General features: G+C 42.1%; 1 protein-coding gene across 8 annotated transcripts in view; it reads left to right on the top strand.

The window, feature by feature from the left end:
- The first annotated feature begins 4485 nt into the window (after window positions 1–4485).
- ERBB4 (erb-b2 receptor tyrosine kinase 4) overlaps window positions 4486–27926 on the top strand; it is a 1162978-nt gene continuing 1139537 nt past the window's right edge. For all 8 annotated transcript variants that reach the window (XM_090044919.1, XM_090044916.1, XM_090044918.1 and 5 more), the window contains exon 1: window positions 4486–4913. In XM_090044919.1, the coding sequence (XP_089901045.1) occupies window positions 4832–4913 (82 nt within the window). In that variant the 5' untranslated portion in view covers window positions 4486–4831. The remainder of the gene's footprint in view (window positions 4914–27926) is intronic.

Genomic DNA, 27926 nt, shown 5'->3' with positions numbered 1-27926 from the left:
AGGGAAAGCATTTTTCTAGTTTAAGTGAATTCCCTATGCAAAAACAATCTTGTACAAGTGACAAACATTGGGCAGTTAATGGCAAAATGAGGCTTTCATAAAGTAAATATTGGGTAATGTGGTCTTTTAAATAAAAAAAAATGTTGCTGCTTATAAGGAATGTCTGTAGACTGTGATTAGGGGTTATTACTGATCATTTTTGATAGGTAAACTCTTAAAGGAGTGTTTTGTAAAGATGGCATGAAGGGATAGAAACAGCTTGTTAGAGAACTTAAGAAAAATAGTTAACCTCTCTGTAAGTATGTTGGACAAACAGCATCAAATACAGGCATATCACTAGCAATAATGAAGGTAACTTATCCAGAAATGTTTACTTAGAAAAGTCAAAGTAAAAGATCAGGGGCCTTCTTCTCTCCCCTTCTCTTTTGCTTAAGTCTAATTCATATCTCCTGTGTACTAGTAATTCTAGTCCATTACTACTAGAATAAATTTCTTCTGATAGAAAAGCTGCCTGGGAGTTGGACTGTACTGATGTTCCTCTAGCTAGGGGACATTAGAAGTATGCTCCCTAGGCCACCTCGCTCTTAGGGAAGCGCACTGATTGACAGCCTGCACTCCATCCTGCCTGGGAAGGGGCAGACTGTCAAGTGGCAGTTGGCAGCTGCTGAACAGCAGCAGCTGCTACTGCAGCTAGCAGGGGAGGTTTCCAGGTTTGGGAGAATTCACCCCATTCCTGCCAATCAACATGCCCTGTTTCCAGCCCCTCCAACTTCCCCTTGTCCTTCCCCCCAAATCACTCATCTGAGCAGTGGGGTAAGCAATTTGAAGGCCAGAGCAGCTTGGCACCAGACACAGCTTTGTGGTGGGGCAGCAATTTAAAAGCCAGCAGCTGGAGTGGAGCTTGGGGAGCTGCTTGTCAGCTTTTAAATCATCACACTGGTAGGTAGTGGGGCAGGAGGGAGGAGCCAGGTCAGGGAGACTTTCCTAGAGCCCCATTTCTGGCCACCCACTTATAAATGGCTACACTGCTGCTCTGCCCTGAAGTAGGAGCACCACAGGGAAGCCAGCAGGAGATGGCAAAGCCCCTTGCCTTTTCCCAAAACTGGGGACTGCCCAGTTTGAGGAAGAGGCAGGGAGCAGTGGCTGCTGCTCCCCTTGCCTCCCAGTTCCCTCCCAGGAACAGGGGAGTAGTAGCTGGCTCCCCACCATGCTTTTCAAGACCAGAGTGACCCCAGTCTTGGGAAGGCAGGGAGCCTTTCCTCTGTTTCACTCCTGGTCCACAGGAGGAGTTAAGCTGGGGAAAAAAATGTATAGATGCTAAGACTCCTGGGAGAAACTCGCCCAGGAGCAATTTAACCCTGATTGGTGGCAAGTTATTTTTTTCCCAGAGCACTCATTTTTGCTCTGGGAGAAAAATCCCCAACATCCGAATGCTTTTGATTTCTACTGGGAGGACAATGATTCCCCTAATAGAAACTGAATGTCTGTACCTGGCAATATATTGAATAAAATCATAGCAAATATTAAATTGCAAACACTGTACCTGCAAATACTTGATGAGATACTGAGATGTTCCTTTATCTTCTCAAGAACAGGCCATATATAAAAAAAAAAAGCTGCTTGAGAACTGTGGAGTCTTTATACATATGCTAATAAAATGTTTATAACAGTAATTTATCAATCTGTGCATGTCAGCTTGCACGTGCAATATAGAAAAATAATAGGCAAGTTGGGCAGACAGACACTGGACCTGCTCTTGTTCCTGCTAAAGTCCATGGAAAAAAATGTCACTGAGCAGCATTGCATTGTGTTTGAATTTGAATATGGCAGCAACACTTTTCATACAACTATGCTTGTTGTCATGTATTAATTCATTTGCAGTAATGTGATTTCAGGGAATGTTAAAATATTGGCTGGTAATATCACTGTTTTGTACTGGGTAGTTTTTAATTCCACAACAAGAGTCACCAGAAAATAGGCTGTGTTCCCTAGGATGGACCCCAGAGGAATCAGACAGATTTTAATTAGTGGTGTAGCGAACTGCTCAAAACAATTTACTGTGATATGTTAGCATTTGCTCTGTTTTGCTATGCTGGATTCACTTCTGATTTAGACCTAGTAGGAAAGTATAATCTATTCCAGAATGATACTGTACATTGTTCTGGTTTAGTAGAAAGACTGGAATTGCCAATACTAGATCAGATCAGTGGTCCATCTAGCTCAGCATCCCATCTCTAACAGTTGCTTACCATCCATCTGGCTCTGGCTGAGGGGACCCAGGTGATTTGGGGGCTGTCTTCCAGTCCCTTATCTGTTCACATCTCCAGGCAAAAATACTGGGCAGTGTCTACAGGCTCCTTGGATTCATTTTGGGGCTAGTGGGCACTGTCTGGTGTGGTCTGCTTGGTGCACTTGTTATTCACCTTTGACCCCGACTTCTGTCCCTTTTTTTCACTTTGGTTGCCCCTAGTATTCAGTTGTTGCATGCTTAATAGCTCCCTCTAACAACATGGGGGTAGCAGTTTGTGTGTGGGCTCCAGCCCATTGTCTGTTGTGCAACAAGTAGGTCTGTCTGTAACAGTAATTGTACACTAATTTACAAGCTCTCATATAGTCTCCTTATTTCTTCACTTGTGCCTCTAGAGTCTTATCAGAGTAAAATTCTGAGCCCCTTTGCTTGAGGGTAGTCTAACACTACTGAGGAAAAGCAATAGGAATACTGTTGCGGGATGATGACTGGGTCAAAGATCATTAACTGGACAAAACACATTTATTACTGCACTTCTAAGTAAGACAAAACCAGATACGCTCAAGTTGCGGCTAGGCATGCCTACAGGCTTACATAAAACAGGCAGTAGGCAACTCAGGAGGATGAAATAATCATCAGCCTGAACTGTGAAGAAACTTTAATGCTGTCTTAAAGTTGAGATGAGAAACACCACTTTGCTCCTTCCCAGTGTTCAATTCCTTACAGAGCCAGTTTCCATTTCTTTCACCTCCTCCCCCCAAGTCTGTAACACTTCAACGGCCCACATAGTATTATTATTACACACCCACAAATCCTATCCAAAATCAGCGCGAGAGCATTCAGCTCTAGTTAAGATAGGGCCATAAAACTGACTGCCGTCTTCTCAGAAATTGCCTTGTTCTTTTGATTACATCGGGCGAGCTCTGTCACAACCAAGCCGTGCTCTGAAATGCAGACTCCTGAGAGAGATGCACAGCCCTGGGGCACCCACGGTTTTCATTTAGTGGCGGCAAGGGCCCAGCAAGAAGGTTGCCTGAATCATGCGATGGTGCTCAGCAGCGGTTTTCAAACTTAAACCCTGGGGGGGTCTGCAGGAGACCACCAGGGGCTTGGCAAGGAGATTGGGGGTAATGCCAAAATGGGCTGGGCAGCGTGCTGCCTTTGCCAAGCCAGGTTGCCTGGCTCCACATCAGGTTAGGGACTGAAGTGATAGGAAAGGGTTCCCTGACTTGGGGAAGTTTGATAACCTTTGAAATATCTTTTTCTTCCAAAAACAGCAATAACAAAAATCTATGTAAAGCGGCAGAGAAAGAGAAGGGGGCTTTCCAGAGGGCTGGGGTTGCGGAGGAGTCGCTTGGGTCAGTGGTGGAGCTGGAGAGTGTTTTCAAAGCTGCTGGCTGAGACCCTGAAACACTAGGCAAGTTTCAGGAGTTTCCAGCGGCCCCTGTGCCCACGGGCAGAGCTGGCAAGCGGTCGGGAATTGCAGGGTGGTGGGTCTAGCCCTGTCCTCCCCCGCGTGTCCAGAGCGCGCCTCGGGTTTCCCCTCTGCTGCCGGGCCCTGCCCAAGAGAGAGTCCTGCTGCCTCGGAGCGCTCCTGCCTCCCGCGGCACTTCCCCTTTCAGTTTGCCGCTTGGAGGGAGAGTAGCTTTATTTGGGGAAACAAAAATTCCCTTTTATTTGGAAAAAAAATACGCCACCCCCCCCCGGCCCCTCCCTGCATGCGCCGCGCTGCCCCACCACAGCCCGGTCACATTTCGGGGGGTTGGTCTGACCTAGTTCTTTGGGGAAACGCGCTGTATTAAACCAGCTCAAACTAAACCTGGAGCCACAGTCGGCTTTTTGTTTTGGCTTTTTGGAGGGGTGGCGTTAACATTAAAAACAGAAAACAAGCCAGGCACAGGCTTCCCGCGCGGAGCGGGCCCGGGGCTCGGCTCTGGGTGGGGGAAGCGCGGGGCCCCGCTGCCGCCTCCAGCCCCGCGGGCGGCAGAGGAAGCCCGCTCGCAGCGGCGGGGGCGCCCAAGTTGGTCAAGCGACGCTGCCTCCGCCCCCGGGGGGAGGGGGTGCGGTGCCCGGCGCCCGGCGCTGACAGGTGCTCCCGGGGCGCGGAGCGGCGCGGGCGCGGGGGCTGGGGCGGGGCGCGCGGTGCCAATCCGAGCGGGGGAGGCGGGGCTTCGCCCCCTGCTCCAGCCCCCTCGCTCCTCTCGGTGCGTGCCTGCGCCTGTTTGGGGGTGGGTGGGTTTTTTTTTAATGTATTTTTTGGGTGGGTGTCTCGCTCCTCCGTGCGGAGCAGCCGGGCACCGCCGCTCCATGGCACTGGCGCGCCGACAGCCTGCCATCGCAGCCCCGGGCCGGGCGTGAGCGGGAGGGGGGCGCCGCCGCCCCGGAGCGGAGCAGCCGGCAGAGGCGAAGTGGCGCAGCCGGGAGGCGGTCGCGGCTCGGAAGCAACTTTTCTCCCCGGAGCCCGGCGGGGCAGCAGCGTCACCCGCCCCGCGCCCCTCCGGGAGGGGGGGGCGCGCACAGGGATATGCCATTTGGACCATGTAATTGCCACCCCGGGAACTGAGACGTCGCCCGGCCGCCGACATGAAGCTGGCCAGCAGGCTCCTGTGCTGCCTCTGCTTCCTGGGGAGCTGCGGGACCCTGCAGCCCGGCGCCGCTCAGTCAGGTGGGTGGCGACGGGACGCGCGGCTCGCGCCCTCCGCGCCCCGCACCTGCCGCCGCAACTTGCTCGGGGCGGGACGGGACGGGACGGGGGAGACGAGACGGGGGCTCTTCCTTCCCAGCCCCGTGTCTGCATTTCGGGATGCTCTGGGCCTCGCCCCACTCCCCTCGCCCGGCCTCGTCTGTGGCCGCGGAGATCCTGCTGTTGCTGCTGATTTCTGTGGCCGTGGGGGAGCGCTCGGCCCGCTCCGCCCCGCGGCCGCGCCGCCTTCCCGGGCCCGGGCCGGGGCTGGTGGGAGCGCCCTGTCCCACCTGCGCGCGGGCAGCCCCGCAGCCCGGCCGGGGCCAGAGCCGGGCGGGCAGGTGCCCCCCGAGCCCGCCGGCCTTAAAGAGAAGCCCCCTCCCCACCTCCTCCTTTCCCTCCCCGCCTGCCGGAGGGGCTCGCAACTAAGTTGCTGCGCGGCGGCCGCGGCCCCTCCAACTTGTGCGGAGCGGGGCTGAGCGCTGCCGCTGCCTGCCCGCTGTCGCTCTCGGAGCCGGGCCGGTGATGGAGAGAGGGGGCAGGCGCCACCAGACCCGCCCTCGGGGGCTCTCCTAGCTGAGGAATCCGCTGCCAAGATAAGGCCGGGATATATATATATACATACACACACACCAGGGAAGGAGCAACAAATGCACCGACCGGCCCCGCAGGCACGGGGCTCCTTGTCTTTGCTCCCACCTCCAAGTTGGACTAGGCAGGAAAGTTGCCTCCGGCCCCTTCATCCCCCAACCCCCCTTCGCTAGGCTGGCGGCTTCATTGCTGTTAGTGTCGGCATGACATTTTCCGCTTTGCTCCCGCCCCATGTGGAGCAGTGGCGCCCTCCCCATCCCGGGCGGGCTCGGGGAGGACGAGGAGGACCCGCCTCTGCCGCCGCCGGCCCCCGGGAGCGCGGGAGGCTGCGGGAGCCGCGCGCAGGTGGAGGCGGCGGAGCGGGCTGGATGCTCCGCAGAGATGAGGAGCCGGGGAAGCCCCTTCCCCGTCCCCGCGGCCTGGGAAACCTCCTCCAAGCAAGTCCCGCCGGTGGGGCAGGGGGAAGCGGGCCCCAGCGAGCACGCAGCGATTCCCCCCCCCTCCCCCAGCAGCAGCTTGGAGGAGTTTTGTTCTGGTCCAAATGAGAAATGAAGTGCGGAGAAGTAAACTAAGCTGCCAGAGGGCGACAAGATGTTGAGTGAATTGCTTTTAGATGAAACAAATTAAGGAAACGAGGGGAGACAATCTGCTTCTCGCATTATTAGACACGCTCGGAGTTCAGGGGGAAGTGGCGGATTTTTGAAATGCTAATTTCTTTCCGAAGCAGAGAGGATGCACCTTATTTACTGGTCTCTGTGACCAGAATGGAAATGCCGAGGGGTGGGGTGGGAGGGTTATTTCTATTTATTTATTTATTTATTTATTTGTGTACTTATTTATTTATTTTGGTCACCGATATGAGTCTTTGCTGGGGGGGGGGGCTTCCATTATATCTCTCTGCAAGGAAAGCAGGCATCCATTTCCCTCTGAAATCACTGCTCGGCTTCCAGGTAGCCCCTTGGAAGCTTTGTAAAAGGGGACGTCCCAAGACAGCTTTCTAATATCACCAGGACCAGTGCCATTTACATTTCAAATATCACGGTTTCTATCCCCAGTGGAACAGTTCCCGGGAAGGAACTCGCCTTTTGCGTTTACACAGAAATGGTAGCATATCATATCATCCCTCCCTTCTGCAAAATAAAGACCCCCGCCCCCTTCCCCTGTAATGTGGAGGATGGACAGAGTCAAGCTATATAATTCATAGTCCGCAAACAATGTGGCAGGCTGTTTAACTTAGATCTATGCCTCAAGCTTTTCTTTCCCATATATTCCTAGGTGTGAGCAAATATAGGCAAGTAAAAAGTATGTAGCAGAAAGACTGTTTACAGGTGAAACAGAACACAGTAACGGGGTTAAAAAGCAGAAAATAAAATAACATGTTTTTCACCACAAAAGATTCTCTGCAGAGTAGGAATGCCTCGAGCCAAATCTCCTTTAGCTGTCTTTGGTGGTCCTTGAAGTGTTCATATATTTAAGACCATTTCAAGCTGAAGAAGCCTTCAGTTGCTGATGTGGTTTTGGATTTTACCTCACTGAATAGAATAATGGTGTTTACATTTTCCAGGAAAATGTTGTATTTGTATACCAAGACAGTCATGGGAACATAATAACAGCTTTGGATATATTTTCTTGTGGAGTATTGTTTTTTGGTTAATGTTTAAAGCATTAACAACAGGATGTAAAGCAAGAAAATCTGAGCGATTTTAAATTGTGCAGGAATGATGAAGTTTGACCAATGTTGTGTGTAGGCTTTTGAGTTGGCATGCATTCCTGTTTTTATATAACTTGGTATTCAAGCTATGGTGAAAAAGAATTGAAATACTTTTATCATTGTTTCAGGGGAATGCTTTTTGTTTTTATGCTTCCCAACAATTAAAACATGGCTTTTTCTGCATATGATCATCTCTTTTAATATTTTGACTATTCTGATAAAAATGATTTTTTTTATTGCTGTTTCTTACTAAATTGGTTCATACCAGTAAAAAAAATTTTTTTCATAAGCCTTTAGCTTCAATTGTTTTCAGTAGAAATATAATTTATTAAGCCTTCCACTTTCTCTCTCCTTTTATCTTTTCTTCATGGTCTCCCTCACCAGTTTCTCTCTCTCTCTGTCCCTCTCTCTTTTCTGTTGGATACTTTTTATGGTCTCTTTTTCCCCCTTTCTCTTGCCTCCTTGTTATTTTGTCCCTAGCAACCTTCCACTTTGGCACTGCTGGAGCTCCCTGAGTCACTTTCCATTCCTCCTTTCTGATAAATCTGATATGGCTGGCTGAGTGGCCAACCGCAAAGCCATTCCATTGCCCAGATTTATTCCTGAACGAAAATAAAAAGGCATCGATCCAGGGTCACTTGCACGTCCTCAAAACACTGACTCCCAAGGCCAAGTCTCTTTTAAGGAAGCTTCACATCTCCCATGGGTAAAATCCTTTATTCCCTAGTCTATGCAAGAAGAAAAGGTGTGTTTTATTTAAGTAGAAGGAGTGGAAGGGACTGCTTAAATTCTAAGCATTTATTGGGCAGCTGTGAGAAATATCTGTTCATGACTGTTGTACTGTGCTTGGTGCTTGCTAAATTAGCAGGTCAGATCAGACAGGTGTACCTTGTTTTATAAATACTGAGGCCCTTCAAGGGTTAGGGGATAAAACTCCTGGTGATTTTAGTGGACTTCAGATCATGTTTTCTTCATTCTGAACAGACTGTTGAGATGACTGCACCTCCAGTGCTGTGGCTGAGAGAGGTAGTAAGAGCTGTTTACTTCATTATCCTTAAGAAAGAAGTAAAAGAAAACTAATGTAATTTGCCTATGTGTCTCTGTGGATGTTCACGTACTATGTGCTGTGCACATTCTGTGTAGCTTAAATTGGGGCACATGACCAAAATAAAGCATGCCATTACCTGGAAATTGGTCAGTTTTTATTTTACTAGCAAAAAGCCAATAAACAAACTCCTTTTTCTGGTGTACAGTATTGCTGAACTGTTCCATAATTACGGCCAATTTAACTTAGCACTGTTTGAAGTATCCAGCTGTTCGTTGAAATTAATTGTACTTCAGATATTTTTGCACAGTTCTCTTCCGCAGTGATGAGCCTATTCAGTCTGATGTACACATTGGTTTTATACTCCTCTCGAGGTCGCATCGGAAGGGACGTCACATGTCTTTTGAAAGATGTATCACGTCTTATCTCCAGCAGCCAATCTTGGTGCTTATCCTGTTTGTTGTGACATGATGAATATTTGGTCATTACAATTATTAAGCTGAGTTCCAAGTGCCTTTGAAAACATTTAATAAAATAAATATTAACTGGAAATTTGAGGAGAGTGGTGAAAACAATAGACACAGGCCATGAAAAAGTGAAGCCCAGTCTTTTGCAGGTTAAAGCTGATGGTTTCCTATTCTGTTCTCTAGCTGCAAGGTGACCCAGAGTTTGAGGTAAAATTCTCCTTGATGTGAGTTGCAGTGGAGATTGCAGGACCTGGCACAGGATTAGGCTGCAGCTTGGGCAGGGATCAGAGGGAAGATAGTGCAAGCTGTTGCTATTCATGGGCTGCTGGGAGCGCTTGGGCATCTGATAAAGACAAAGGCAATCAACTTACGTCCCCATTATTGTAACAACCCTTGTGGACCACAGCTTTAATACAGAATTGTCAGGTGTACAAAGACCTTTGTCAGACCCCTTTCAATTTACTCCAGCATTTTTCTCATGTTGTGGATAAGACATTGAGTTAGTTAGATTAGGTTCTCCCTGCTTTAGGGGGGCATTCTCTGAAGTGTTCCAGTGGCAAGCCTTGGTATGATCTCTTTAGACCTGCCTGGCAGGCAGAAAAGAGCTGCAGGGCAGCAGTGAACCAAGGCTACCGAAGCAACGTGCTTATAATTTACACAGAATTCTATAAAGAAAAGGACAAATTCTACTCTTAGTCATACATTTAGAACCCAATAAACTAAACTGGGATCCTTTGGTTTAAACAGAGGAAAGAAATCAATGATGTGGGGTGTATAGATTTTAGCTCTAAGAGCTTCCTTTACAGTTAACGTTGAATACAATAAAATAATAAGAATCTGGTTGAAATACATCCGAGTAAACAAAAATTGGACTTGCCATTAACAATTTAGGTGGATTGTCATTTTATAGGTATTGTTGCTTAATAAAAAAAAAGTAAACATCACAAGTTAAAGGTGTATTGTCAAATTCAATCCTGCTGTAAGAATGAGCAGCAAGCAAATCTGTTGAAGTGTTACACAACCAGGGAATTTGTTTTCAAGTGTAGTCTTGGGTTTTTTTGTTTGTTTTTTAAAATCTATTTATAATCCTGAGTTGTTCTAAAATACATGTTTAATTTTTGTTTTCTGGTTACTGGGTGAATTAGCCAGAGCATTTACTTTATCTGAATGTATTTTTGTGGATGGATGCTGGTTATTTGTTTTGTGTTGGTTTGTTTGAGTAGGATGGTTGACATTTTAAAATATTCAGCTCATCTACTGGAAAACAAACAGACAAATGAAACAAAGTAATTTAGAATATGTTTTATATAACATTCAGACAGGCACATGCTTTTGCTGGAAAAAGGTTCATTAGAAGATAGTTAAAGCTGAGAGTGATTTTACTGCTAACACCCAACTTTTTTATCATGCACGTTAATGGACTGCACTTTCAGACTAAGATATCAGTTCCTCAGGAGCCCTTCTGTTCTGAGCAGGTATCAGGACCTACCTTTAAACAGAGATGCCCCAGTGCGTGGTAGGGAGGGAAGACTTGGGAAGTGTAATACATTCTTCAGCTATATTGCATTCTTTCTGTGGTACAAGGAGAACTGAATATATATCTCTCTCCTGTCCCTGCCTAGCCTTTTGCACAGTCTGTCCTTTCTTCATGGATGGTTCTCTTATCCCATGAACAGCTTTCTGTGGTTTCCAGGGAAAAGAGGACGCTTCTATTGAAAGCATCTAAAGCCTTTGTTCCTGCTGGAGGGATAAAAAGGCCACTCAACATACAGCCCTTGTTAGAAAGGTGACTTGTTAGCTTAGACGTTTGACTCTCATTTTGGGAGCAGAAGCCCTGGGTTCAAAACCTTCACAATACCTCCAATCAAGAGGGAGATTTATTAACATTTTTTGTGAAATCCTGGTCCTTGCTGGACACTGATATTAATAAGCCCCAGCAAAAAATACAGGCCACACTTACTGTATGGTAGAAATAGTGACAGAGAGTTATTACTCATAGTGGATAAAATCAATGTACCCAGGTCTCTGAGTATGTTTCTGTGGCTAAGAAGGTTAAAGTGATCTGTACAGGTAGTGAGTATAGCGTTGGTACTCCTCCCTTTGCAAAACTAATAAGACCATTCCTAGAAAACGATGTCCAGTTCTAGTGGCCAAAAAATCTTATAAAAAGATGTTGGAAAAAGCTTTGGAAAAGAGTTGGAAGACTTATTTGTGGACCAGAAAACCTACTGTCAGTGCAAGAAACATAAGAAGTTCAACTGGCTAGCTCCAAAGAAAAGGGCCAAATAATTTCGGTCTGAGTCAGTAATGCTTGGAATGAGATTTCTGATACAGACCCTTTAACCTAACAAATAAGTCATAGCTACTAGAGCTAGACCATTTCAAACTGGAAAAAAGATGCATGTTCTTTACAATAAGAGCAATTAAGTGCTGGAATAACCAGCTAAGAGAGATCATAAATGTTCCATCACTGCAAGTTATTAAATTAAGATATGATGTCTTCCTAACATATGCTTTAGTTCAAGTAAGAGTTATGGCCTGTTTTATTTGGGGTTTAGATTACATGGTTATAATGGTCCCTTTTGACCTAGGAGTCTGTGAATCTTGGGGATAAGTTGTGTCCTTTGTTTGTAACAGTTTCATAGAAGAATAATTATAATGTACAGTAATATACATAGTCAGATTTAATGGGTCCTTAGGAATTCTTACTTTCTGTTATAAAAGAATGGGTTTGAAGTAGTGTAAACATAAATTTAAGTTTTAAATGTATATCAGTATTTACGTGGTGAACTCTTACTTGGTAGAAACAACTAGTCAACATTGACCTCCAAATCTGCCTGTGGAGAAGAGCAAAGGCTATTTTTGGAATGTGTAAATTGAATTTTGGCATGCTAGTAGTGTAAGCAACTATCACTTTGTTAGTCACTTTGTAGAGTAAGAGAATAATTATATTAACTGATCTTTCCTTTATTTGCAATACTGTAATTTCAAACTCTGCCTCAGCTCTAATTAGTTTAACTTTCTCTCTCTCGCTCTCTTTTTTTTTTTTTTTTTGGTTTGAGGTATAAACCTGTGCCATACTTGGTGGTGGTTCCCATGTGATAAATTGTACAGTTCTGTGATAAATGGATTGTTTAATGCATCTTTGACAACCTCATTTCTACACTGTCCGCTACCTCATGTCTGCCAGGAGTACTGCTAACATTCCAAACCTCTCAGCAGCTTTAAACAGCTGCCAATTTTTCCCCCCAGCCTGCCAAATAAATGCTTTCTTTCCTCTGAATAACACTGATATGAGGTGCAGAACAGGCGAAATCCACTCTTGCATCAGTGATATGTTTGGGATCTAAAATCTTGAGCCTCGGATTTGAAATGGACATTTCAAATCATTAGACTGTCATAAAGATTTCCCTTTCTAGCTTTTGTTTCTGATACCCCATAACATATAAAGTCTTATTGTATTAGTAAAGTGGAAATTCCTGGATTTTTAGTAGCCATAACTGGAAGTTTGTGCAACCAAAATTTAGAGAATGTGACATTGTGATGAAAAGGCAAAAGATCTGAATTAAATCTTAGAGGGGACGTTGAGACGAGTGCAGACGTGCAATACGTGGCACCGCAGACCCATCTGTGGTGCTGCACGCTGCACATGCAGGCTTTCTCTGTGCTGCACATTTATAGCATGGGGTGGGGGAGGGGGGAATGACACTAGGAGATCATAATGAAGCATTTGTGCAGTGTAGCTCTAGGTCACTAGCCTATAAGCAACAATAGAAATTTGTACCATTTGTTTTTAAATGGAAGCATGACACTTGTAATCTGGGGCTTAGACTTGCTTGCTATCAAAAAAGCAAGCACTTCTCATTATGGCAAGATAGGTCCTTCAGGTTGATAACATATATATATATATCAACTTGAAGGACCTATCTTGCCATAACCTATTTGCTCGCTCGCTTGCTCATTCTCTCTCTCTATACATATATACCTATTTTTTTATTTTGTGTGTGTGTGTGTGTGTGTGTGTGTGTGTGTAAAATATGGTTTTTCCTTTTATCTTTTTGGTCTATATAGTTTTTAAACACTTGTGATTATACTCTCCGGGGTAAAACCTTCTTACACCAGTAATCATTGAAGTTCTAGCTTCAGTGGCTCAGAAAAAGTCATCAAAAGCTTTTGCTGTCTATTTTGACAGGGAGTTAGTTATATTACCCAGCATACTTTGTGGTTCAAACCATGCAGTCCCTTACATAGCCATGCAAGGGCCTCTGTGAAATAGAAACATGTCATTTCTGTTCTAGGGATTCAAGAAGCAAAGAGGGTGACCTCAAGGTGCCATGACTTTGTGCAGCATTGCACTCAGTTGGAATGTAAAAGGCATGGTGGTAGGAGTATTACAGGAGTGCTCTGTAAAACAGAGGTGCATGTACATACTTATACAATAGAAGGTGGTTTGTGGGTTTTGTAGTACCGATAAAACTTCTTATTGTTGTATACTGCCGATGGAATGCTGCATGCAGCTCTTTAGATGTATTTGCTTTTAGCACAGTTTTTTGCTTGTTTAATTCTTCATTGGAGCCAAACGGAGGTACCAGGGTATTTAAGTGATGACTGTAGATGGCAACTCTAAGCATGGACTCCAGCCTTTGTATACATGGGATGCATATATCTAGTGCTTACCCACTGGACTTTGGTCTGTGGCACTTCTTTCACCATGGTGGTAAGGTACAGGATTACTATGAGATGGGAGTGATTTTGCCCAGAGTACTATGATTTGTCTTTTAATCCAGGGCTTACACAGTTTGCACGATACCTTTACTGTTGAAAGCATTTGATATACCAAATTAGTTTCCTAATTTAATATCTTAATTTTCTGGAGTACACCAGTTAATCAGCCCAAACAATAGACTAATTGCCTGATAAATGTGTATTAACAATTATGATGTCTGATTTATTTATCCAAGTAACCAAATTATTGTATTATGAAAATACAATCAAAAGACCTTCTATGCAATTTTTTAATAAAAAATTAAAAAAAAACTTTAAAACTCTAGGAAATACTGGCACAGATTTAATTGGTATGGCAGGTAACAGGGTAGGTCATAACAAGATTCTATGACCCACTGAAGTCAATAAAAAGATAGTGGGTAAACTTTTCAGAAGTATTAAAGTCTCACCAGCTTCTAGTATAATTTAGAGCCTTGTTACACATTGCACTTGTTGATGGGTGTTAGTGCTAGCTTGACTCTGGAGCAGTTGCACCTTAAGGATAAAAACCATCTCTGACTGCCCCGTACCTGCACAGCTCTGATTTGTGACTAGAGGGCTTGTGACCAGGGACCTGAATAGGAGCCATAGATGCTGAGTATGTGGGAGTCCAAGGGCCCTGGCCCCCTCAGGAAGAGGCTGTCCTCAAATGAACATCAAGTCCCAGTCCTGACCTACATGATCCTGGGACAGCATTTGTCCCAGGTTCCCATAATTGTGCAGGGATCCTGGTCGTCTGGTCTACCTTTTTCTGCAGTGAAAGTGGTGGGTTTTTCCCTTTGCAAGCTGGCAGAATCATCTTAGGCAAAAATAAAAGTTGGTGCCTATGCTAGGAGCTACAGCTGTGAGTTGCCACTACAGGGCTGGTGAGCCAGGACAGGTTTCTATTGGATGACCTCTTGATGTCTGTTCCAGTCCTGTTTCTCTGTGATGATTCTATGGTGTGTGAGGGGTGGGTTGGGTAGGTGGGGTGGGAACATGAAGCTGGGAAACAAAGTTAATTGGATGGGTAATGAAATGGGAAGTAGAAAGGAAATGGGGGTGGGGGAAGGGTGGTGAGATGAAGAAAGTTAGCCACTGAAGAATAAAATCAGAAATAAAATTTAAAAAATCCCAAACAAAAAAGAATTTAAAAAGAAATAAAAAGGAAGTATATTAAAGAAGGTCTTATATTTTAATAAATTGGGATTTGGGGTGTGGGTGATGTTGGTCATGCCTCCTGGGGTGTCTGGGAGGTGGGAACAGTGGGGGAAAGTGCTTTTTGAGTCCCCATGAACTGGGCCTGCCTTCCCAAGACAACAGCTCCCCAGTCAGGCCCACTACCTTGTCCCCCACCACCTTCCCTAGACCCCACTCCTAGACCCAACTGTCCTCTGTGACCTGGCTAGCTGACTTGTGCTCTGCAGGCTGTTTGCATGGGGTTGCACCACTTGGGGAGGAAGGTCACGCACGTGGGGGTAGGAGGGGGAGTTGACTTAGGGTCAGAACTACCACCTGGGTAGTAGAGTTCAGCATTTGGAAAGTTTATCCACACAGAACTGGAGGGTAGGGAAAAGGACACTGTATCCTGTGATGGTGAAGGACTGCAACTTGGGTAGCTTGTCTGTGGGGACTGGCTACATGTTAACGGAACACAAATTGGGCAGCATGGATCGGAGAAAAACCTGTCCTGGAGCGGCATAACTTTAAGCTTCCTAAAGTGTGCTTAAAACTAGTTTCAGGTGTTAACCTCCAGATTGTCCACACATTAAGAGCTCCAGGAGCTGTCTAAAATTAATATGTAACAAGGTTCTTAGGTTTGTGTCACTCAAGTGCTTTTTATAAAATTTCATCCATTGACAAGTTTTTTACTTTTATAATAGCTTTCCTTGCAACCAGACTGATTGTTCAGCAAAACATTGAAGCACATGCTGGAGTCCAAATAACTTCAGGTGCTTAAAGTTAAGTATATGTTGAGTGCCATGTTGAATATGGATGGAAATGGACATATAGCAAAATATGAATATATGCTTGAGTGCTTTGCTTAATTGGGACCTCTGTGAGTTGCTGAGAACTCTTTTCTCCCATTGAAAGTCAAGACAATGGAGGATGATCATGGAGCTGCCAACAAGAAGCAAAATGGGAATACTTAATAGTTATGGCTCCAGCTCAATATCTGTTCATTTAATTATATTGAAATATTGATCATTTTAAGCATGAAAGTTTGTGTAGCATGTTTAGTACGGTAATGTTACATTTCAGCAATCATTTAAGTTTAGTCCAATAGTTGGGCACAATAATAAGCATTTGCACATAAAAGTTAGCCCTTTTCCCTCGGACTGAACGTACTGACAGTGGTATATCAATTTTATGCTGGCATCCATCTAGCTGCAAGTTTAATATTTCTGATCCATCGAGTAAAGTTAAAATGTGGATCTTTTTATTCATTTTTTGTCAGTAAAAATGCAAACATCTAAATTAAAAGTGCAGTTTGCTAAGGATTCATGATAGTATTTAGAATTCAGTATTAATTTCTAATTTTTTCTAAAGGACAGAATGAGCTCGTTTGTTTCAAGAGATATTTTTGTAGCTTGTAAAAATGTCAGTGGAGTAGCTAACGTTTTCCAGTTGTTGTTGACTTTAAATTTAGCAATCATTGTCCTTGCTGATATAGTTGATGCTCTAAAATGTACTTGCCATTCAGCAAGGAACTGAAGTGATGGTAGGCAAGTACAGTTCTTTGATGGCTATTAACAAAGTTCAGACAATGTATAACAAAGTTACAAAGAAGTTTACAGGCTGTATAAAAATAAAACATGCTGGCATAAGCAGCAATGCCCTTTCTTGAAGTGAATAGTGAGCAGATAGAATTCTTAAGTATGTATTAATAAAGTTCAGAGTGTGTATGTCAAATGCACAATGAAGCTTTGGAGCTATATTGACAGCAGAGAAAATAACATGGTGGCTTTCGTTTTTTGAAAGACACCTTTATTATTTTTTCTGTCCATACTGTAATGATTGTCACCTGAATTAGCACGCCATGAGTAAGAGATACCGATGCACAAACAGAATGGCATGCAGCTAATTTTGTTCAGCAAATTGAGATCTGATCCCTGCTATTTCACGCCCTCGGCAAGCTGACTCAGTCACTCGTTGCAGTGTAAAAATGAAATGTCTAAGGGCCAAAATCTGCTCTCGGCTACAGCCGAGCAACTTAGAAGTTACTCTGCTGTAGCTGGTAGAGTTAACAGAAACAAGTGATGTAACGTTTCATTAACCAAAATGGGATATTTTTATATAAATAACAAGTAATATGAGGAGAGCAGTTTTCTCTCTCCTTGTGTCCTTGATCAACCACCTATCTTTTGAGAAGAAGCCTGATTATTGAAATGACTGGGGTTATTTCAGATTTATATATTGGGATTATTTGAATTTGGCCCTTTTGTCTTCTACAATTTAAGCCGTTGTCTTTCTGTTAAAAATATACTGGTATCCACTCATAAAACAGGGAAAGCCCAGTGTGATCTAACATAGGATGCCATACAAGATTTCATATCTGTGATGTCATCAGAGTGCTGTAGTTCATACTGAGAAAATCATATCTGTGAAATGCAATTATATTAAAGTTTAAACAAAAGTGAATGGACTTTTTTTTAGGGTAATGCATTTTATAAGACCAGTTACACAGGGAGACATTTTAGACAAGCTTTTGGGCACAAGGTAATTTTCTTCAGGTCTGGGAAAGCACCCAACTAAGAAAAATCTATATAGCATTATGTAGCATTTTAATTATCTTAGTGTTGCATAACATGCTAAAGGCATGGACCAAACTGTACTATGAAATATTTTTATGCTATTATAGTAAATAATATAACTTCTCTATTGAATACACCAGGCACATATCCTAGGTTCTAGTGATATCACTCACCTGTGTGAGCTGATTATATTAATATCACAGGAAACAGGATAGGGCTTGTGTGATATAGTGTTTTCTGTTCAAAGATCTTCTCATGCTTTTTTAACCTGAAATAGTAAAACCTCTTAATAACCATTTTATTATATATACCCTAGTAGTACTGAAAGGTCCTTATAGGGGAGTAGGGTCACATTGTATACATACTTTTAAAAAAATGGGGACCCTGCCCCAAAAAGCTTACTGTGTAGCCCATAATCCCCATCTTACTGTCATTCCATATATAGACAGTAACCCTCTTTTACAGAAAACTCACAAAGACTTGTACATTGTTGTTAACTCCAGTGATTTAAGTTTGTTAGTTTGTTTGTTTTTGCTTGTTAGTTTCTTTTAATCCCTAGCTCCTAGATTCATGTAATTAAATAAGAATCTTAGTATTCCTTTAAAGAAACGGGTAAGCTTCTGGTACTCATGGTTGTGGAGAAAGCTTTCAAATGTGACCCTTGAAAGCTGAAAGACTAGAAGGCCAATTTTAAAATACACTGATGAAGCTATTTTCATGATCTTGGGACCCTGACTTAATGTTTTTTGAATGTTTTTGGTAAGCATTATTTGCAACTTGCTTAAGGTCTTTTATAATGTCTGTGACAGAGCCAGAAATAGAACCCATATTTCTCACTTGGAGTCTACAGATTAGTTATACAAGCATCTTCCTTTCACTGACTTTGCTCTGATAGTTGTCATGACATGTGATTGTACTTCATACTTCAATCCAGCAATTAACAGGTGTTCTTGGGTCTTTGAGAAATGAAGTCACACAATTTTCTGTTGTTTGTTGTAATAATCTCTGTTTTCCCTGAAGATTCAAGAAAGTTATGGATGGCATTATAAATTATCCTATTCCAGGAAACACCAAGTTCCTAGCATGTGGCATCTCTGTCAGCACTGTATGCCAGATTGGCTCTGCCATTTTGGACAGGAGGTTTCTGGAAGTAGGTTTTCCCTGGACCTCCCCATCTTAGGAAGGACCAAAAGCCATCTGTTACTGGGAGATAATATGAGATTCATTGTTAATGCTTTTTTCCAGTATAGCATTTGGGTCCAATGAGGTTGTCTTGTATGGAGATGTGCCATAGTTGCACATGAGGGCTAGTGTTTGTAACCATCATCCAAATTAATGTTTTGCATCTTGCACTTCCTTTCTTTCAGACTGGTGATATCTCTGGTCCTGTCCTGGGGTAGGAAAGCTTTTGAGTTGAGCAATGCATAGTAATTCCTATATAGTCCAGCTGTCTGCTGGGGCCAAGCTAAGAATTAGGGTAGGTTATAATGAGCCCAAGCAATGCTAGTATCCCAGGAGCAACATGTCTGATCTTTTAATGCCTTCTGAAACTTCTGCCTTCTGCATTCTTCAAGAGTAATAAAACCCTGTCCCATTTAGACCAGTTGGCACAGGTCCAATGATTCTCTTCACCAGAGGGAATTGGCCCTTGTGCATGCAGAATAGCATTTTCGGATTGGAGAAGGGAGTATTCTCAGGGAAAGGAGAGTAAAACCTCATCTTGGAGATCCACCAAACTCTTAGGTGACCAACCAATTGGCGCAATGGCTGCTGTACTCTCAGGTCCATGCCTTGTCATACTAGTTTTTCTTTCAAAGAAAGGAAGGACAAGGGCTGAATACACAATACGATGAAGCTGCTGGAGTGTGCTGATTAGAGCATGCTTTGAAGCACTGTACAGTTCTGATGCACTATAATTAGAGTGTGTCAAAGCAGGCATCCCATACGTCTACCGGCACCCAAGATGGTAAAACAGCTGTTGGAATGATAATAAAAAAAACACTAAGCACCAAAGTCAAGTGACTACTGTGCCTTGAGGTAAGCACTGACATGGTGAGAAAAGCAAAAAACAAAACAAAACAAAAAAGGAAGAATGAGCTACTGGAACACTGCAGAACCCTTCAAAGCTAGGGACAAGTGCACTAAATACCTAGGATGGTAGTCTCAAAATTAAGCAACTATAGTGGACCTGACTTAAATGTATAGGCTTCAACCATATGCTAGAAGAGCATTGTCTGGTACTCATGGTTGTGGAGAAAGCTTTCAAATGTGACCCTTGAAAGCTGAAAGACTAGGAGGCCAATTTTAAAATACACTGATAAAGCTATTTTCATGATCTTGGGATCCTGACTTCCCTGTTTTTTGAATTTTTGGTAAGCATTATTTACAACTTCCTTAAGGTCTTTTATAATGTCTATGACAGAACCAGAAATAGAACCCATGTGGTTCTCCACAACCATGTGGGCCGACAATGCGAGGTCACGGTTGGCAGGGCTAACTGGACCTTGTCGTGCATCTCAAGTAGAGCCAGGGAGGTGATCCTCCCCCTCTATGCAACACTGCTCAAGCCACAGCTGGAGTTCTGTGTCCAGTTCTGTGTGCCCCACTTCAGGAGTTATGTGAACAGCATTGAGAGGGTCCAGAGGAGGGCCACCCGAATGATCCGGGGACTACAGGGGACCTGAACCTGTTCAGCCTTCACAAGAGAAGGCTGAGGGGGGACCTGGTGACAGTCTATAAACTCACTAGGAGGGACCAGAAGGGTTTGGGAGAGACCCTGTTTTCCCTAGCGCCCCCTGGCCTAACAAGGAATAATGGACACAAGTTGTTGGAGAGTCGGTTTAGATTAGACATCCGTAAGAACTACTTCATGGTCAGGGCGGCTAGGATCTGGAACCAACTTCCAAGGGAAGTGGTGCTGGCTCCTACCCTGGGGGTCTTTAAGAGGAGGTTTGATGCCTACCTAGCTGGGATCATTTGAGCCCTGTTTTTTTTCTCCTGCCCTGGCAGGGGGTCGGACTTGAAGATCTATAAGGTCCCTTCCGACCCTACTTCTATGATTCTATGATTCTGTGAAGAGCATATGGAAATTCTGGAGAGAAGTACTTATTCAACAAAGGTTAGGTTAGTAATGAATGATAGTGGTTCTGATTGATTTTTTTGCTATTGCTGTCTAGAAGGTTTAAACATTTGGGGAGTTTTGTCCTTCTCAAACAATAAGAAGTAAAGGCTCAGAATCAAAAAATGAAGAGGGATGAGAGTCCTGCATTGATTACGGACTGAGTTTGCTGCCTTGCCCTGTACAGACATTAACATCCAAGCAAACTGAGCATAAACCTCTGAAGATTTTTTGAATTCTAGTCATAGGTATGAGTGAAGCATAAGTAAACATACCCTGACTACATCTAATTTAGTGGGCCTAAGGTACCAATACTTATGAACACACAGTGGTCTGCCTTGGCTCCTGTGTATGTCCTGGTGTTGTTAGCCTATACTGAAATCCATGGCACTACTTCGATTTTAGCCTACCCCTGCTGTAGGTATGCTTTGACCTGAGCTATAATCAATAGGTAAAAAACAAGAGGGTATAAAAATATCATCTAATCATAGGCCACGTGTCAAAATTATATTGTCTTTTATACCTGTTATGCACAGGTGTAAATTATATTAAAATGAAGCCTATGATGAATGGACCCAATAGCTTTAGAGAGTTGTTTCTACCCTGTCCTACCACAGTCCCATCATTTCCCCGAAAATCTGCTTATGGCTTGAAGACTGTGGTATGATACTCTTCATTTCCCTGAATTAGACACTGATCAGACTGGCTGTGCAAATGCCTTTGTCTTTGTTTGAACTGTTCTTCGTTTCTTTCCCTCCATGTTTCGTTTCCAACAATACAATTGCTTATGGAATTGTAAGACAGAAATAGCTTAGTAATTGCTATATTATTTTGCCTGCAGTAGCAATGAACATCTTAAATTTAATGCATCATCCACACAGAAAATTGAAATTTGGCCAAACTTGAGGGCTCTGACAGCTAATCTTAAAGAGCTTTTGGCTGACATGTAAGATAGGATCTCATGGATGAGATTCACATGAAAATTGATGCTCTTTAGGCTTATTACATAAAAGAAAAAATTCTTCTGGCTTGTAATAGGCTGAAAATAGTCCTATGGTGAGTCACTAAGTTTTATATATAAATCTCCTTGGAAGTCAACACAAGTCCAAGGAAAATATTAACTGGTTAGATCACATGTGCAAATGACTGCATTTTTAATTCCAATTAAATCTTGCCTGTTGTTTAAGGTGTAGCAGATCAGGTCCCATGCAAATTTATGATTGGTTTATTCATGGTAGATCTTTCTTTAGGAATTTTTAATTAGATTTCCTGTTTAGAATGCCATTTAAAATAACTGGTGCTACTATAAAATCCAGTGACTTTTTGACTAAAAGGCATGACCACAGTGGGGAAATTCATCAGTGAGTGTGGTAAAAATATTTCCAATGCTTACAAACAACACAGACGCATTTATTTTCATATGTTACACTGAAAATCAGTACTTTAAGGGTCAGAATTTTAGCTGAATAAATTGGTGAGACTCTCTTGAGTTCAGTGGAGCTATGTTGCTTGACACTGCCTAAGGTATAACATTCCCTTTGGGTAAATATAAACTTCAACATGCTTCATCAATATTTATATTTTAAGTCAGTAAATCTTGATGTTGTACCTCAAAAGAAGTCATACCTACCTATTAAAAATAAACGTTATATTCAGTAGAAAATGAAAGGCCTGGTTTTCAAAATTAAGCTCATGTAATTATGCAGTCAGGAAACTGCGCATACAAATGGTCAGTTAGATGTGTAATCGTCTATTTGCATGGAAATGTATCCAATTTTGCAGATTGGCTCTTGAATATTCACTGTATAAAATACAGATCTGTATGTAAGGATGTACCCATTTGTTGAGTTTTTTGTCTGCTGAAGGTTACTTGCACATCTCTGCAAATGACAAACAACATATTTACCTTTAAAGAAAGTTATCAGGGAAGTACCAGTACACTTTGAATTAGTAGGCAATAAACAACAATTTTAGTTGGAGAGAAATATTTTCAATATGCAAGCCATGGGATACCAAACTCAACATCATATTGCATGTGTATCAGTAATTTCAAATGATTTGAATGGAAGCGTGAGATTAATTCAAATACATGTGTAGCTACACAGGTGAAACTCACGTCACTTTTGAATAAGAGTTTTTTCACATGGGGGCCTAATGCCATTAAGCCTATGTGCATTCATTTTATAGCTTTATCAATGTCTTAGTTTTCTGAACATCACCTCATAGAAAAATCTCTCTTGTGTAAATGTTAACTATATCTGCACAAAATAGCTGACAAATAGGCCCAAGGCTCTTAGGAGCCTAAAGTCCCACAATCAAAAGTAATTTGGGGCCAGTTCCAAAAAGTATTTAGGCATCTATACTCACAGGGTTTAAATACCTGTTTGAATCCAGCCCTTTAACATTCTGGGACATAATTTACATTGCATCTTTAGTTGATAATTCTTAGGTGTGCCATCAGATCTAATTCACTTTCTTGTAACAGATAGGTTGCTAACGTTCCTAGTTTCAATCATATCAAATCCCAGTGGAATAATAAGTACATACTACTTTCTTTTTCATTTAAAATGTTAGTTTAGAGTGCTGACCTTGATGATTACAACACTGCTTATTGAATCTTATGTTTGACTAGAATGAATTATTCCTACATTTGTACAAGGGAAACAGAAGCAGAGATTGACAACACAGAAGCACAGTAAGACTGATACTGAGAAATTTCTTTCTTTCTATCATTTCATTTGTTTGTGCCAACATTTTACTTACACATTTTGACTCATCATACATCATAAGATTCCAGAGAGGGGAAAGCAGAAAATAGAAAGTAGAAACTTGTATATGGGGAAAAATTTAGGTATGTCTTAAATTCCATATCCATTATGAACTGGTCCTCTAAAACTTCTTCATACTAATTCTGAGTTACTTCTATAGAAATGATGCACAGAAAAGAGAGGCAAAGGCTTTATGAGTATTTGTGGTCCTTTTAATAAAAGCTTGAAGTTTATAAGCCAACCACAGTCTGAAATCAGCCACAGAATTGGTCCCTAAACTGATATTTTAATGAGAGAATCATTGGTGATTTTGGATCACAAGTAATTTGCCAAGGTGCCAGTTTTAGCTGACAACAACTTTTTTTGATATCTTGTGTTGAGTACGCACCTGAGAAATCAAAGCACTTAAGCAGGTTTTTAATTTATTTTAAAATATATGCCTAGGTTTGTCCCTATTTAGCAGAGCATTTAGCGCATACTTTGCTGAGTTGGTGCTTCAGATAAGAAACCTCCTTCAAAGCAAAATCAGACTGAAGCAAGTGTTTTTAGTGATCAGTAGGTGGCAACCTTCTTCTCTGACTGTGTAGAGAAGCAGTGCTGGAACTGGGTGTAGACCATAAGAGCTCTTTGAGATGCCATCATTTGGATGAGAGATGAAACTAAATCCCTGGTTCTTTGAACAGAAAATCCTAATGCTTCTTGTGCAGTGATAAGGGTGTTTAAGCCTTGAATGTTCTGTCCAAATTCTAATTTAGGTGACTATGTGTTCCGCTTCTATATAGAATATGAAAAAATGCATGCTCTTTAATGGCTAGAGAAGCTCGAACCTCCCTAGGATACCTCTGGTGATACCTCATCCAACAGTGTGCCAGATATCTTGATATTACACTGTCCAATAAGCAGCTGACACCCAGAGCATAACATCAACATCTACTACTGAATAAGAATCATTCCTTTTGCTTCTAGCACCTTGATATGTAGTCTGAGAACTGCAGCAGCCTTAATTTTAGGCCACCGGTCTCCATGTAGGTAGGCATAGCAGACAATCTCTTTGGGAAGGGTTTGGAGACATGCTGCACTGCAAGGCATGCGGCAACACAAAGAGCATTTGGAGATTCACTGAGTGTAAAAGGTATGATGCAACTTATAATAATTGCATTAGAAAAAGAGCTATCTTTGCTCCATAGCAACTGCTTTCCATGTTACAGATGCTGCTAGGACAAAATGTAGAAGGACAGGGTTAAAATATGTTACTCAGTGATAACATTGATATATAAGAGGCTACTATACGAGTCTCAGCAGAGTACAGTATTGATCTTGTGAGTGAGGATTAGCTAAATGACTTACAAGCCTTGTAAGTGTTAGTGGTTTGTCAGGCCTCTTCTTGAGTGGATCAGAAGTATATCCTATAGAGATTTTTGTATGATCCTTTTAATAGTAATGTTTGAGATGTTGGTTCTATGTTTTTATAAGTCACAATCACAACTTGCTGAGTACACAGCCTTTGGCATATTACCTGTTGTCTTGCAATCTGGATATAATAAAAAAAAATATTGATTTCTTTTTTTAATTAGGTGTATCCTGTTTAAATATTAATAGGTTAAAATAGATCATGGCTATTCTTGATTTTAGGTGGGTGAGCTGAAGTTGAAAACGTGTAAGGAATGTGTTATTTTATACGTAGCTCCCCATGTCTATGAAAGCTATGAAATCTGTCATGTGAAGAGTCCAGGCTATGTGGCACAGCATGGGAAAATGGATTTATTATTAATTTATTGCTTGACACTCTTGGCAAACTTATTTCAATCTATAAAATATTTTCATCTGAAACTGGGTTAAATTGGGAAGGGACACAACAGAGACAAACTATGACCATTAGCAAGCCATATAGTTGTTTATGGCAGGGAGGGTCCTTTCCTAGTGTAACCAGCATAGTCAAAGTCCATCCAAATCAGTGTACTAAGGAACTGGACTTGTTTCTTATTTTGTCACTTATTGTTCATTTGAAAAATCAGGATGTTGATAATGATATCCACAATAATTTTTCACTTGATTTAAATATATATGCCCCTTCAAAAGAATTCAAACAAATACTGCTGCTGTTTCACAGGCCTAAAGATTGAATCTGTCAGTCACTTTTCCAGACGTATAATTTTTTTGGTGTATGTAGCTTTTTAATTCTTATAATAATAGGATAGTTTGCTTTTCCAGCAGGAGGTCTGCTGAAAACAAGCTGATGCATCTCAGCTGTCAGCTCACTATATAAATAAATAAACTCTTCATAAATTCCTTTCAAAGAAATGAGCAAGACAATGCTAGAGAACTCTCTCTCTTTTTTGTTGCATTAAAAAAAATAGCTGTATCATGTCAGCGACCTGTAATAAATAGCACTGCAATGAGAAGCGACAGCCTCATTCACCTTGCATCCATGCAGAAATAACTAAGCTCTCTTCCCATGCCTTGAAAGAAGGAGAAAGAAGAGAATTAAAGAAAAGAATTGACCTTGGCATGCAGTCACTTTCATACTAACAAGGAGCAGCCCAGCACCAAGAGATTGAAGTTTTCACTGGTGATTTTTTTTTTTTGTACAGCACTGCATTGCCCATGATAGTTCAAGCTGTTTGGTACAGAGCATAAAAACTGTGCTCGCTTTCTTGCATTCTGGAAGATTGCTTGAAACCACAGTTAGTTTGCTTATCTATGGGCAAAAGCCCAGGGCTTGAAAGTTTGTAATATTTTAATGAAATGAGAACAAATGCTCATATAGTGACAAGGCATGACATAAACGAGTGTTATTGGTTTTACTTTTTTATTTCCTTCTATGACCATTACAATATTAAGGTAACTGGAAATCTTTCCTGTGATAATAAAAAAAAAAGTTTAAAAAGATAATGTAAAAGAAAATTAAAAGGTTTTAGCAGAAGGCCAACAAATACATGGAACCTTTTTTAATGCATCTTCCTTGTAAACATTTTAGTGAAATGGGGTTTTATTTATCTTTTCCCTTGGAGTAACTTGTTGGTTCTGAAATTGTTCTCACATTCTCTATACCTGACTCCACTGAGTTAATTAAGATCAGTGTGCATTAGTTTTGTAGTTAATTTCCATACTATTGCATGAACTTAAATTTTGTGTTTTGAACATTTCCGAAGTCCGTAGGGAATTCGACGAAGAACGTGTATCCAGCAGTAACTGAAACGATAAAACAATGTTAAAAATCATGGGAAGATGTTTGACCTGATTTCGATCTCGCATCATATGCTGTGTTTTAAAAACAAAACAGGTAGTGAAACACTTGTATCACTTCACTGACTTCAGTTTGGTTAGTGCTAAATTGATATCAATATCAGTGGGATAAGTCAGACCACACAGCACATTCCATCAGCATACCGTTCTGGGCTTGGCCTCATTATAGTTAATAAAAAAATCCTTTATTGACTTAAATGGGAGCAAGATGCACTTGTTAGCATTCTGAAGTTTTGACATGCCATTTGTGCATGTCCCTATTATTTTTAGGACATAAATTTTACATTTTCTGGTACTGGGACCATAAGAGTGTGGGAGCATGTAACACTTTCTTTATAGGACTAAATCAACCAGGCCACTGCACTGTGCTTGTAACTCTTCCTTAGACAAGTTCTGAGGCCTTCTGGTTCCTTTTCACCCTGAAGTTTCAAGCTTATGAGTGCATCTTCCTACAAGTTTACCTGCTGAGGGCCTGGATAGAGGCTGACTCCTTTTCTTCTTGAGGTAGTACTAGTAGTCAGAGGTGGTGACATTACTGTTCATTGGCTTTCTTGAATGCCTCTCTCTTCTACCCACTGCCTTTTGGGTACTCCTTGGTTGGAGAAAGGCTAAGGGACATCACCCTGACAGCAGCACGCCCTCACTGAGGCATTAGGCAGTTAGCAGTAGCTCTAATCTGTTGTTCTCTGGCAAAAGCTACAACCATTGAGGCACTGAATGTCTGGACATGGTCTGGCCTTTGGACTCTGTCTTGATGATGTAAAGGGGGAATGTTAGGTCTAGAGCAGTCTTCACTCCTCCATAGTTTTGCCTAGGTGTACACACTGAAGGACTTGATGTGATGGTTGCATGGACCTCTTGGATGTACACTGTGATCCAGAGGATTGACAGGTGCCAAGAAGATGCATTTCTAGTTACATTTCAAGCCCTTGTCATCTTACTTCCTGTAGACTACACTCTGGATTTTAAGAGCCTCACTTCTCCATTTACTAGATTACTAGCCTCACTTCTCTTTTTACATTTACTAGAATCTGTTAATCTCCATCCATAGTCCATCATTTGATGTAGTATCTGTAGCATACAATGACTGAAGTATTTCATTGGTTTTCCTGAGAGAGACAAATGCCAGCTGTCATATTGCTTTGGCATCAGGTTGTCTCTAAATGAAGCACCAGGATTATTTTTAGTGTGTGTGTGGTCTGTGTACAAATACGTGTGTGCGCCTTAAAGAACTAGAGAAAGGTGGCTATTGCTTGCAAAATGCAGTTTCCTATGGGTAGGTGAAGAAGGTATAAGAATGTAGCAAGAGAATGTTAAGGGGAAGAAAACATAGCATTTTTCTGAGCCATCCAGCAGTGCTTCTCTTGTTGAACATAATCATCAACTCTGTAGTAAGTATAGTTATTGGCCCTACTGCTTGCTGGGTTGACAAGGTACATGAGTTTAAAATTCTATCTGGTTATCTTTGCTAACAGCGCACTTGGTCAAGAGCTCCTTTTAGTAAGAACTGGAGTTTGCAGTACCAAGATATGCTTCAAGCAGAAAACCCAT

Source organism: Crocodylus siamensis, chromosome 4 (assembly GCF_052110815.1).
Source record: "Crocodylus siamensis isolate JL-2025a chromosome 4, ASM5211081v1, whole genome shotgun sequence".
In the NCBI taxonomy this organism is placed as follows: domain Eukaryota; kingdom Metazoa; phylum Chordata; order Crocodylia; family Crocodylidae; genus Crocodylus; species Crocodylus siamensis.
The sequence above is the reverse complement of the archived record's forward strand: the minus strand, read 5'-3'. Positions and strand labels throughout refer to the sequence as shown.